We start from the raw sequence: 12,760 nt of genomic DNA, 5'->3' as shown, positions 1-12,760 counted from the left end.
TTACAGAGAAGGGGGCTGAACAGGGCAAGGGGGTTAAAAGGGGGAACGGGTCTCCCCTTTTAACCTCACAAAACGAGCCATTGCCTCGGAACCCACCCACCCACTGCAAAAGGAAGCCATCGTCGCAGCTGCATGGTCGATGGGAAAAAGGAGGGCGGAGGCAGCCCAGAAAAACCCAAAGGGGAGGGTGACATAGGTAGAAGAGCTGCTCACACGGAGTCTTTGGGATGCCTCACAGCAGGGTCACAGGGTGAGCAGTTGACAGCACACAACCACAGCCAGAGTAGAAGAGCTGTTCAGACAGTGTCCTCAGGATGCCACATGGCAGGGGCACTGGGAGCAGGCGAGTTGCCAACAAGGATCCAGGGCAAGGACGACGGTACTTGCAGCCCGTGCCGGACCTGACGGCCGCCCACAGAATCGGTAGCAAGGAAAGCCTGGACCCCCGCAGAACACAGACACCTGCAAAAGGAGGGCCCTCGCGCAGGGTAGTGCTGTCATCCCGGAACTGAGACATCTATTGGGAAGGGCAATCTGTTATATGAATGTAATGTAGAATGAGCAAGGGTTGCAAATGACCAACCACTAAGTTTCGAGATGTATAATCCATGTTTTGAAAAGAAACTGCGGCCTTTTGATGCACCATAATCAGTTGTCACTGGAATGATTCATGGTGGGAAGGGATGCTGTATGACGAGGCCGACAAGGAGGGGTCTAGCTCGGACCTGGGAGGGGTTTAGACATGATAGAAAAACAGAGACAAATGAGCACACAATCTACCGCACTTATCAGGACAAAGAATGCCCGTAAAATGGTTGAAAAAGCCTTCGTCTAAAATTTAGTGTGTGATCACCAACTTCAAATACGTTTAGGCTAGCACTGACGTGAAAACTAAGCATCAAAACTTTAACAGATCGGAATGCTTCTGCAACTTTACAAGCAGTCATTCCTTCCGTTTTAATGCTCGCTTAGCAGGCAATAAGGACTGGAAAGCAGCCACTAAAAGACAGTAGAGCGAAAATGAGAATTCCAGTCAAAGAAAATATACAAACCTGATCATTAAAAAGCAAACGTCCAAATAATTTCCGAGCTTCGATCAAGCCACCCTCCAGGTAGACTGCCCCTAGTGAATAAATAGGAAAAATATTATAAATATTTGGGGGGGAAATAACAAAAATAAATGCTTCGCAAAAATAACAAAAATTAAAACCCTTAACCAATAACAGTCACGCTTTAATGTTCTATAAGGGACATATCTGCCTATTCAGTTTGTTCCCTATAGTTCGATGGCACAGGCGAAATAAGTACCATTTCAAATGCCCTCTTCCGCTTAGCATTCTTCAGGTGCAGGGGCAAGACTGCATGGGGATAGAAGAGATGGGTTTTCTAGGGCAGGCGGTGGCGTTGAGAATTTGAAGGTGAATCATCTGCCGCCCACGGGCAATAGTTGGAATTATAATAGATCAGGATAGGTAGCCAGTGCTTGTTGGGCACCGGCACCAAAGCCCACACTACATGCGGTAGCTGGAAACAAAACCACAGAAAACCAAGCAAATTGGAACACATCAACCCCATTCCGCACTGACCTCCTCTTGAAGCCAGAATTTACCTAAAAATGGCATGGATCATATATAAAACTCTATATATCACCCTGCCAAAGTACCTGAAAAATAAACTTTACCCTGCAGGGAAAGGAAAGTTACCAGGACAAGCTGTGCCTCTTAGTTATTATGAACAAATGTGCACAAAAATCTGAATTTTAGAATGAGTTATTTTGTCTAGCACTGATAATAAGGAACCACCTTCATCAACTAAACTGAATCCAAATGTAGAAGCTTCACAAGGAGACCTGGAAACTCACCGTTGCCAATAGTAAATGTAAATTGTTTTTTCAAGTCTATCCACAACACGGCAATGTTCATATTCTAGTTTGTGATTTTTTTATTCTTACTTTTGAAAAGCTCTCCTACACATGTGGCTAGATTGGCACTATTCCAATACTGTTAAAAAATAAGCAATATTGACGCCGCAGTCAAGCCTGGCAGCATTGTGAGTAACTTCCAACTGCAATAGGAATATGATGTAAACCTTCTGCCAAAGAGCAACCGAGCATTAAATGCAGCACAGGCTTTATTAAAACCGGGGTTAAGAGTTAAGACTATTTAAATTGCACATCTGAAAAAATGGTTCTCTGGAACAATGTGGATATCGTGGGCCAGGTTCCCAGATTTTTTCTTGCAAAAAAAGGTCTATTCGTCCCGATATTACCATGAAGTGGAGACAATAGCCTATTTTAATTTTATGCTGTTTTGGCAATATCTTCCCAATAATTTTAAAGGGGAAGTGAAAGGTTTTCTTTTAATAACATTCACAATGCACACCTATATTTTAAAGTAGTTAACATCGCCTATGTTAAGATGTGTTCTTCGCCCCAACATTCGTCTATGGTTGCATTTTTTTCTGATTCAACTTGCTGCCTCCTCGACTCACTGAACTATCTTTTGAAACAAATCCTTTAGTCAATCGGCCAAGATCAGCCTCCCTGGAGTGTCTGATAAGAAGAGGGTGGCCGCCTTGACTTTTGTATTAGTCCTCTCTGGCTATCTCACCAGTGTTATGGCCGACTTGCTTTACTAAACTCCAAAGTGCAAGCTCATAGGTGTTTTTCACAATCCTAATACAAAAAAAAAAACTTTACAGGTGTTTTTCACAACCGTAATACAAAAAAGACCTCGCCGGTCAACAGCGTTTGTTCTAACGGCACCTGTTCGACAGAACTGCTATAATCATTTAAAACTGGCATTTGGGGGGCGAATATAACAATTAATAAATGTACTTTACCGAGGAGTGCTTCAAAGCAGTTGGCCATTGCATGCCGAAGATCAGACTCTCTGCAGAGGTCAGGCCCGTGAGCATAAAGCATGAACCGGTCCAACTCCAGCTTCTGGGGAAAAAAATAAAAAGGAGAACACTTTGCAATGAAATCAAAATACATTACATCTAATATTCTTCTCAAATAAGCTACAACGATCCCTGACAATCGCCAGTACATATTTTATGAAATTCATTACGCTCATTTTCTAAATAATAATGTAATGTTTTAAAAATTAAAGCTGGGTTACCAACATAAAGACTAGGGAGTTTCTGGCACAAGATGACCAGTCAAAGTTTGACAGAGGTTGGCAAAAGTCAGTATTTGCTGCCATTCGATATTGACATAAAAGGCCATGCAAATAAGTTTTTGGTCGCAGGCTATTTTGTAGTAGGCACACGTCTACTAAAAACAAATTCACAATCACAACTGCCATGAATCTGTAGTGTTAGGGCTGAATGAATATAGACATATTTACTTGGTAAGGGACACTTGTTGACAGGCTGTATAAAGTAACTCACAAGTGAAATTCACTCAAGCAAACTAGAGACATTTAAGCTCTCGGAGTTTATTGATGTACACACCTTTCAGTGTTTAACTCCAGGGATCCAAAAACCATTATTTGGGAAGCTTGATCGTGGTTCGACACCAGGCAGATAAAAAGGAAGATTCAAGTAGGATGATGCCAGGCAATGTGATTTAGCAATCTTCGATGCAGCAGCGGGTGGGTAATGGACATGGGCTTAAGGCTCTTAATTGCTGTTATACCACAGACGTGCAACAGGACAACAGAACCACCAAGGTTTGAATGTGTGTGTGATCTCATTATCGATAACACCGCAAAAATCTGTACTTAAAAAGTCATGACAGAATCAGGCCAACAATCAATTAGATACATGAAACTTTCATTTTTAAATCCTCATGGTCCATAATTGGAGGCAATGTAAAATATGGTGGTAGCACTCCAGAACACAGACAGAATTGACGAAGTATTATGAAGTGGCCACACCAATATGATATGGCATATAAACACTTTGTGAGTACCCTACAGACACTTTATGTGGTGAAGAAATCAGAGGAGTGGCTTAGCTTTACAATGCACTTTTATGAACAAAAACTCTGCATCCTCTTCTTCCTGTGCTTCTATAATAGATAACACATTATTCCTGTATTGAGTGGAAATACCAGTTGCTGAAGGAAGCTGAGGTACAATTACATCTACCCTCGGTGGAGCATCGATGATGCGTGTCATTTACTTGGAACCACTTAAGAATACGCAATCCTGGACAAAATTGTTAAGCCACGCTTACCCCTTCAGGACCATCATTCCACCATGTAAATTTACACCCAGCTGCAAAACAATTTTTTTTTTAGAAACTTCTTTGAAAATTTTACTTGAAACAGCACAATTTGGCCTCATTCTTTTGGACGAGATCTTGGTCGAACCTGTTTAAGCGGGAAATCTGGCTTGCTTCAGTTCAGCCAGGGATTATGGCCCACTTCTTTAATATTCACCAGCGACCACTCGTCTCAACTGTCTCTAATCTCACCACCATCTACATCTACTAGTAGGTGCTACTGCCTTGCTGTAAGGAGGGATGAGGCTAGCAGGGTAAGCACTGAGAGGTCACCCCCAGCATCAACGTTCTTCATCTAAAGTAAAAACTAAATACGGCTAAGCCGATAAAAGATTAGTTTCAAACATGGGATAATTTTTAGCATTTTTAATTTCTACTGCAAACGTGACTAGGTCCTAAACAAAACACAACTCGTGATACAAAATTAGAGGAAAGCATTTGATGAACACGGTCCACTTCCTGAAAGTACGTAAAGACTGCATGGCTGAAGGTGGTCATTAATAAGGACCTGAAGTCCCGATCAAATCAAACAGAAATGAAACGTTTAATTAAAAAGCATCACTGAGAATAAGGCATTAATTCTAGTAAAACAATAAGACCAGAGAAAGTTTGAAGGTATTTGTTTTCCCTGTATGGATCGTGCGTTCACGGTGGTGCTGGTGCCTGCACTGGTGAGTTGCTTGGTAAGCAAAGCAAGCTTTCTTCATTCAACTGTTTTTAGTTATACCACAGAGAGCAGATATGCAGATGGTGGAGTTCCAGTGACAACAGCTCCATGCTTTTCGGGAACGCCAGGCATATAGCGAAGTGATAGCAATGGGTAAACCTGCTACAACCCATATGGGAAGGGTTATACAGCTAATTTACAGGCGGGTTTCTATTTTCATGGCTCTTCATTTCTTGAGAGAATAACAGAAAGCCTAGGTAAGCTTAGTACATTTAATTACTTTCAAATGAGTGGGATAACAGGTTCAACAAAAATAAATGATACTGCTAGTACCTATTTACGGCTCTAAGTTGGATCTTTCTGACTAGGTGTGACCAACGTAGGTTAAGAGCAGCTGAGCGCATGACAAAAGTTCCGGTTAAACGCCCACTAGGTAAATGAGGTTCCGTTTAGATTCACTGTATGTACATATATGTAACATGGTCCACATGAAACTCCGGCAAGGTCCTGCCCTCATGGACCTTGGTTTCATATTCCAGTTTTAGATTAAAGCTTTGTTTTGTTCTGACCAGGTATTTCGGAAAAGCAGCAATGGAATGGAATCTACAAGAAATAAATTACTAACACACTTACGTCTTCTTAACTTCGGGGTCTTAAATGCAGACCTGGAAGCTCAAGTCCTGAAATGCACGTTTCAATTTCACTGATGGACATTCTAAATTTTATTCAACCTCATATTAGACATCTGGCAATAGGAAAATCGTCACTTACTAGGTTATGCCACGTTTCTTAGACTGAGGCAAACTACTGGGGAGAATCAATGGAAACGCTAAAACTAATTGTATTTTAAATTGACTTCCTGGAGGTTATTTCTTCAAGATTCTAGCATCAGTTCATTTTCTTCCCAGATGGTATAATACTCTCGGGACATATATTTTTCATTTCAAATTTGATTAACCCAGATTGGAGCTACATCTGTGTTTTTTTTCTACTTGCAAGAATATATTACAAATGTATTTCTAAATTAAATGCAACTCATGTCTTCAGTCTAAAACTACAAACTGTACTTGTCTGGACGGAAAATATGGGAATTGAAATAAACAGAACTAATTTCATGATCAAAATGTCTAAATGAAAAAAGAAACTAGAACGTGCACAACTGATAACAGCAAGCAAAACATGTTCCAGTGTGATTACCAATTAAATAGCTTGTCTGATATAAAATTACAAATATACAGAATTGGCCAGTGGTTTTTAAAACATTTTTTTTTAAAGCTTTAAAAAAGCAAAGAAAAATAGAATTCAAAGTAGTAAATGTCAATCAAAACAAACGCAAGAAAGAGTCGTCAACACTTCTAGAGCTAGGCAGGATCTGTATTTTAAGCTCTTACATACCCAATTACCACCACCCCACCGACCAAAAGAGAAACTTCAGAGGCAATAATGATAAAAAAGACGAATAAAACAACATTCGCCACAAATCATGTTTACATTTTTAATAGACGTTGTTACAACGAAATAAAAATAATGTTAATATGTAAAATGCTTGCAGGAGAAAACAAAAGTGTATGCACTCTATTGTACACAAACAGCACACCTTAAAATTCTATGGTTTTGCAATTTAAAAAATGTCTTCTATCCACCTAGTCCTCCAAATTCTAGCAGTGGTCAAATGACAAATAATGCACTAACATCTCACTTTGTCAGACAAGGAGCGTTTTTAGTGGTAGTGAACAGATTTACCACATGAACGTTACACTGAGCAAAGGCGCCTGACCACCTCTGGAAGAGGCCACTTTTGATCTACATGAAGATGACTGCTAGGTTTGTCCACCCTGACGTTTACAAAATCTGCTACTTGACTCTTTGTCCTTAAGATCACTTGAGGGACCAGCCAGCGCCGGAGAGCCTCTAGACAGAGGACAAGGGACACCACATAGCCCCGCTGGTTGCTGCATCACATGGTGAACTTGTTGTGCATTAGAAACTGGACCAACTTTCCATGTAGGAAGACAAGCAGGCTTTGAGGGCCAGATGTGTGGTGCACAGCTACAGAAGTTATGGTGATGCTGTCCACTGGAGACCAGAGTCCTCTGATCTTCAACTCATCCAGGTGACATACTATCACTACTGTGAGCTCTGGGTGGGACAGGTAGTATGATCGGTCGCATCAGGCTGGCATTCGTTAGCCACTACTGAAAGCTACTGAAAGCACAGAGTACCTGCTTCAATATGTTGATGTTGCCCAAGAAGCAACCCTAAGATTGGGCCCACTGAAGACAACAGTTTCACTGCGGAGAAGCATGTGCCAAAGGGCATGAGGGGCCAGCAGTATACACAAGGCCAGGATACCAAGTAGCCCACAAACTATCTGGACCAGAACCAAGGTAGGAGACAGGATCATAGCATGAAAGTTCAGGGCCTGTTGTGGAGGCAGAAAGCCCTTCAAAGCCACAGTACCCAGTATGGCCACTGCAAGGGGAATCCTCCGCCTAGGCAAAGATGAGATTTCAGCTTACTTACGAAGAAACTCAGGGTGACCGCAACAGAACCAGCTTTGCCAAGTGGTCCGAGACAGAATGAGGCGAGACTGCTTTTAGCAGCCAGTCGTCAACGTATGGGAATACATAAATTCCCTATCTCTGACGATGAGACACGTCCACTGACATTCCTTTTGTGAACACCCGAGGGGATAAGGTAAGGCCGAAGGACGGGAAGTGTTCCAACCGAACAACAAACTGGAGAACATGCCTGTGAGACAGAACGATCAGCACATGAAAGAACGTACATGTCCTGCAAGTCCAACACCACCATCCAGTCTCCCGGATCAAAGGTCACCAGGTCCTGCCTTACCGTAGGCATCATGAACTTATCATTCCTGAGGAATGTGTTCAGAATCATGAGATCTAATATCTGTCTCTGCGACCTCATCTATCCAAGAAGTATCAGGAGTAACATCCTGCCCACTGCCACCTCGGTTAACACTTCAATCACATCCTGAACAAGCACTGTCTGACCTTCTCTGGCAAGGATGGCAGCATGTTCTGCCAATGACTGGCCATAAACTGGTGGAGCCTGGGGATGAGCAAGCAAAAAATGGGGTGAGTTAAACATATTGAACAACCTGAAAAACCCACTGGTCCGAAGTAACTGCATGCCAGTCAGGCAGGCAAAATATAATTCTGCCCCTTACTGGTCCCATAAGACCATGAGGGAAAACTATAGTCGCTTGGTGGTGGCTGCAGCAGGTAGTAAGCAGATGAGGACTGATGAATCTACTAGCCTTTACCAAAGCAAACAATAGGTGATGATAGACGGAGTGCTGAAACGTTTAAAACACTCACCCCCTGTCACAGATCTGGGTTGAACCCATCATTGTTCTTTAGCTCACTTCGCCACCCCAGTTAAGACACAGGTATATGCAAATCAGTCTTGACCCTGTGCCTCATAGGAACAGTCCAGCCCGAACTGCCAAGCCATGTCTTCCCTGGACCAGAAACAAGCATCCTGGGACCGGTTTCGGGGTAACACCCCATATCAGCCAGGCTAGCTTGAATCCAGTGGCAAAGTGAACAAGGGACCCACGTCTGGCCATACCCTGCCAACTTAGGGCAAACAAAGCAAACACTAGGACATGATAGACGGAGTGCTGAAAGGTTTGAAACCCTCACCCTCAGTCACAGATCTGGGTTAAATCCATCATTGTTCACCGCCTCCACTTCTCCCTTTGGAACTACAAAAATGTTATGTCAGGCCAATCATGCTGCCTCTGATGGTTGGCAAATCTCGTTGAGTAAAAGGTGTGGTACTGCTGGTGGACAGCCCAAGAGTCATACTGTGTTCAATGACAACAAGGCCAAACTGGTCAAAGAAAAACTATTTTGCTTAGGGCATCAATCTTTTTCAACTACCAATCTGGAAAAGCAACAGAGAAAACATTATGGTTCACCTTGCTTGCTGAAGCTTGAACAACAAGACTGTGGAGTCCAATGTTTCATCAGAAAGGAAGTGTCCTCAGGAGCCGGCCTGTGGAGCAACGCAATCAGACAGCTCTCAGGTGGCACAGAATAAAGTCTGGATCAGGTTGCTATAAGAGACTCAATCAGGGCTTTGTTAAATGGCAGAGGCTGTTATTATTGTGCTGGCACATGGAGTGCCTGAGGAATGGGGGCTCATTCCCTCTGGAGGCTGCTTCTTGGCCAGAGCACAGAAGATCTGAATGCAGTTGACTATCCGTCTTGACAGAACTTTTTCTGCATGGCCTTGTCTTTTTTTGCCCCACAGAACCCCACAAAGAACTGAAATTTCACCCAATGGTGTTTGGCGCAACTGGTGTAGAAGCTTAACGCTCTTTTAGGATCCAGGTGATGGAGACTCTCCGCCTCGTTCAACAGGTGTGGTAGAGCAAGGAATCCTGTGAGAGTGATGGATTGTCCAGTGAGAAAAGCAGTCACGACCTTTGGCAAAAAGGCTGCCCTGGAGCTCAACACCACATTATTTGGGAAAAAAGTGGTATAAGGCAGTTGCACCGAGAGAGCTTGGAGTTCACTCATGCAGAAAGGCGACGTTACCATCAACAGGAAATAGTCTTCAGAGTCAGGAGAAGCAGTGGTGTACATTGGTTTGCGTTGCAGATAAGGAGTGAAGACCAAATTAAGATCCCACTGTGACGTCACATAGGGATTCATAGGAAAGAAATTAGTCAGATCCTTTATAAACCTTGTCACAATGGGTGACTTGAACAAGGACAGTCCTTCCAATAAACTTAAAAAGGTGGAAGGGCCAGCAAGTAATGGTGTCCCCTGCAAGTTCTTGCTTGGCCAGAGATAAATGAAACAATAAGACAAACAACAGTTTGGCCTTTAACAGGTCAATTTTGCAGGTACCACATCTGGCTACAAACTTGTCATAGGCTCGACACGGACTATGTAGAAAGACATTTGGGTGCCAGGATGAAATCCACAACTTAAGGAGGAACATCGAATGCAGACAACCTCAGCCACTCAGTCTCCATTCATGGAAGTGCAGATTGTGCAGGTTTGGGTGCATGACCCCTACTTTGCTGCTGTAACAAGAAATTCTCCCGTAGCAGGTTCCTGATCGAAGGACACATGTTGAATGTGCATAAGTTCCATGCCCAGTCAGGAGCCACTCGGATGATTTATGCCAGATCGTTTATGACCTTCTTCGGAACTTGGGGCAGGAGGACAGTGCCAAAAATGCGTACTGGAATCCTGTGCTCCACTATCTGGAATGTGTCTAGGAGAGCCTTCTTGGAAACTCTAGTGCACAAAATTTTAACACTGTGCATTCTCAACAGTGGTAAAAAGATCTATGCAGGCTTTTCCCCAATGCTAGAAGATGCCCTGTGCCACCTCAGGGTGTAACCACCATTCATGATCCGCCAGGCACCGCCTGTTATGTTTTTCCACCCTGGCATTCAAAGATGTTGTCCTGGGGTTCACAACTAGGGAAATACCAAGATGTTCCAGCCAGCTCCAGAAACAAAGTGCCACCTGGCACAAAAGCCCAGACCCATACCCCACCATGCTCGCTGAAGTACCAAATGGCGGAGGTGTTGTCTGTGCGAACCTGAACCAGCTTCCCTGTGTTGGATGGCAGGAAGCCTTTTCATATCAAGTGAATGGCTCGCAACTTCAACAGGCTGCTGTGGCGATGGGTCCCTGCTGGAGACCAGAGGCATCTGAATTTCTCCTCTCCAGCATGACTTCCCCATCCCAGCAGTGAAGCAGTTATCATCAGCTATATGTACAGCAGGGAGAAAGGTCTTCTGTGATTCCAACTGTGGCTGAACCACCACTTCAGGCCTTTTGCAGTCTCCTCTGAAACCTGGATGGAATCATCCAGGTTCCCCTGATGCGAAGTCCACTAAGATTTTGGGTTCCACTGCAGAGCCCACATATGCCGCCTTGTGTAGTTGATGAGCAGGATCCAGGATGTCAAGCGGCCCATAAGCCTCACAGCCACTCTTACTGAGACCCAGCACTGAGAGTGAAACTTCGGGCTCATAGCCTGAATGTCTTGGACTTGTGATGGAGGGAAGGCCTGAGATTGCACTGTGTCCAGATGGCGCCAATAAAAGGGAGACTATGCCAAAAAATCAGGTGTGATATTGACACACAGAGTTAACCTCAGTGATACCAGGAAGTTTGCTGTTCTCTGGAGGTGGTCCACAGCTGACCATGGCTAGCCTGCCTTCAACTGCATGATTTAGAGTTAGGGAAACACTCGAATTCTCCACCTCCAAAGGTGTGCTTTCACCATGACGTCACTTTCATGAACACTTAGGGGGCAATGATGAAGACGAAGGGGAGCACAGCATATTAAAAATGGTCCTGGCCCACCTTGAACTGCAAGTAGCATCTGTAGGGCTGCATGACAGATACATTAAGTAGGTGTCCTATGAGTCTAAAGTCATTATCCTATCACCTAGATCTGGGGGAGACAGGACCTGGGCCAACATGTGCATCTTAAATGTGTCATTCTGTATAAAGGCATCCAGAGGGCTGAGATCTAAAATAGGACGAAGGCTTGCATCCTTCCGCGACATATGGAAATAGCAGAATTAACAGCCAGTCTGTTTCTAGGACTGGAACCCTCTCTATGGTTCCTCTGACCAAATGAGCCTGCACTCCTTGGAGCAAGATGGGCAGATGGTTCTCTGAAAGAGGCTCTGATGAAGAAGGAAGATGCGCGGAGGGTCTGAAAGAAATGCTAGAGTAGAACCCAGTTGCACTATCTGAAGAGACCATCAGTCCGATGTTATGGCTTGCCACCAGTGGGGAAAAAAAAGTCAGAACCTGCACAACACAGGCTGGTTGTGTGCCACTAGAGGCAAATCAAAGCGGCAAAGAGGCTGCAGCTGCAGTGGTGGAGAACTGGTAGGATAGTAGGCTCCAATGAACTGGATGTAGTCTACTGGAGCCACAATCCTGAAAGGATTGGGGCTTGGTGTGGGGGTAGTGGACCTGACACGGTCTGTATGCCAACCCTCGGGAGGACCCCCAATGTTCAAAACTGTTGAGGCAACTGTCGTGCAGGAGTTCAGATACCCAAGGAATAAGCCATGACTCAGTTCACTTCAAATTACTGCAGGGCAGAATGTACCTTCTAGCCAAACAGGCGGGAGACATCAAATGGCGGAACAATAAGTATGTCTCGACGTCCCCTGGGAAGCACGTGGCAGAGCACCAAACTCATGCTGATTGCTTGGCCCAAGCAATCAGTAGTATCCAAGCCAGACCATGCTAAATATTTTGCACATCCTCACCATCTTGAAAAGTTTGAGCTTGTGAGGCCCGTACGTCTTCAGGAACTGCTGGTAAAATCTATCTGACCATGTCCTAAAGAGCAAGAATGTAACAACTTAGCAAACAGCTGTTGTTGACCAACATCCAGGCAAGGCTGGCTGACGAGAACATTCGTTTTCCTGAATGACTTAATCCTCTTTGATTCTCTGTTCAGTGGCGTCGTCAGAAATGTATATGGGTTCACATTGCATTTGAAAGCTGAGTCGACCAGACTCTCAGGAGTATGATGTTGCACCAGTAAAGCAAACTCCCTGTTCACTCGAGGGCAAAAAACACGGAATTGCCCAAGTGCCCAGCAATGTGTCAGTGAGGAATCCTGTCCAGGCTGCTGTACCTCTATGAGCACCTTAGTTTTGACATCCACAGAAGCAAAGGATATACTCTCTTTCCATAAGTGAACTGGAGAGGGGAATTTAACCCAGTGTTACAGAATGTGTCTGCCCAACTAGCCTCTTGTAGCTCCATGTACAAGTTGCTGTCATCAGAATGTGGGGGGAAATTCATCCCAATCCTCTCCATTGTTATCTCCAAA

General features: G+C 44.1%; 1 protein-coding gene across 2 annotated transcripts in view; it reads right to left on the bottom strand.

Moving 5' to 3' along the window:
- Nucleotides 1–12,760, bottom strand: part of DROSHA (drosha ribonuclease III) — a 533,090-nt gene that overhangs the window by 95,777 nt on the left and 424,553 nt on the right. For both annotated transcript variants that reach the window (XM_085607071.1, XM_085607072.1), the window contains exons 22-23: nucleotides 2,842–2,944; nucleotides 1,053–1,123 (exon numbers count right to left, since the gene is read on the bottom strand). In XM_085607071.1, coding sequence (XP_085463197.1) covers nucleotides 1,053–1,123; nucleotides 2,842–2,944 — 174 coding nt within the window. The remainder of the gene's footprint in view (nucleotides 1–1,052; nucleotides 1,124–2,841; nucleotides 2,945–12,760) is intronic.

Source organism: Triturus cristatus, chromosome 5_2, assembly GCF_964204655.1.
Source record: "Triturus cristatus chromosome 5_2, aTriCri1.1, whole genome shotgun sequence".
NCBI lineage: Eukaryota > Metazoa > Chordata > Amphibia > Caudata > Salamandridae > Triturus > Triturus cristatus.
Note: the sequence above shows the minus strand (reverse complement) of the source record. Positions and strands in the feature narration are given on the sequence as shown.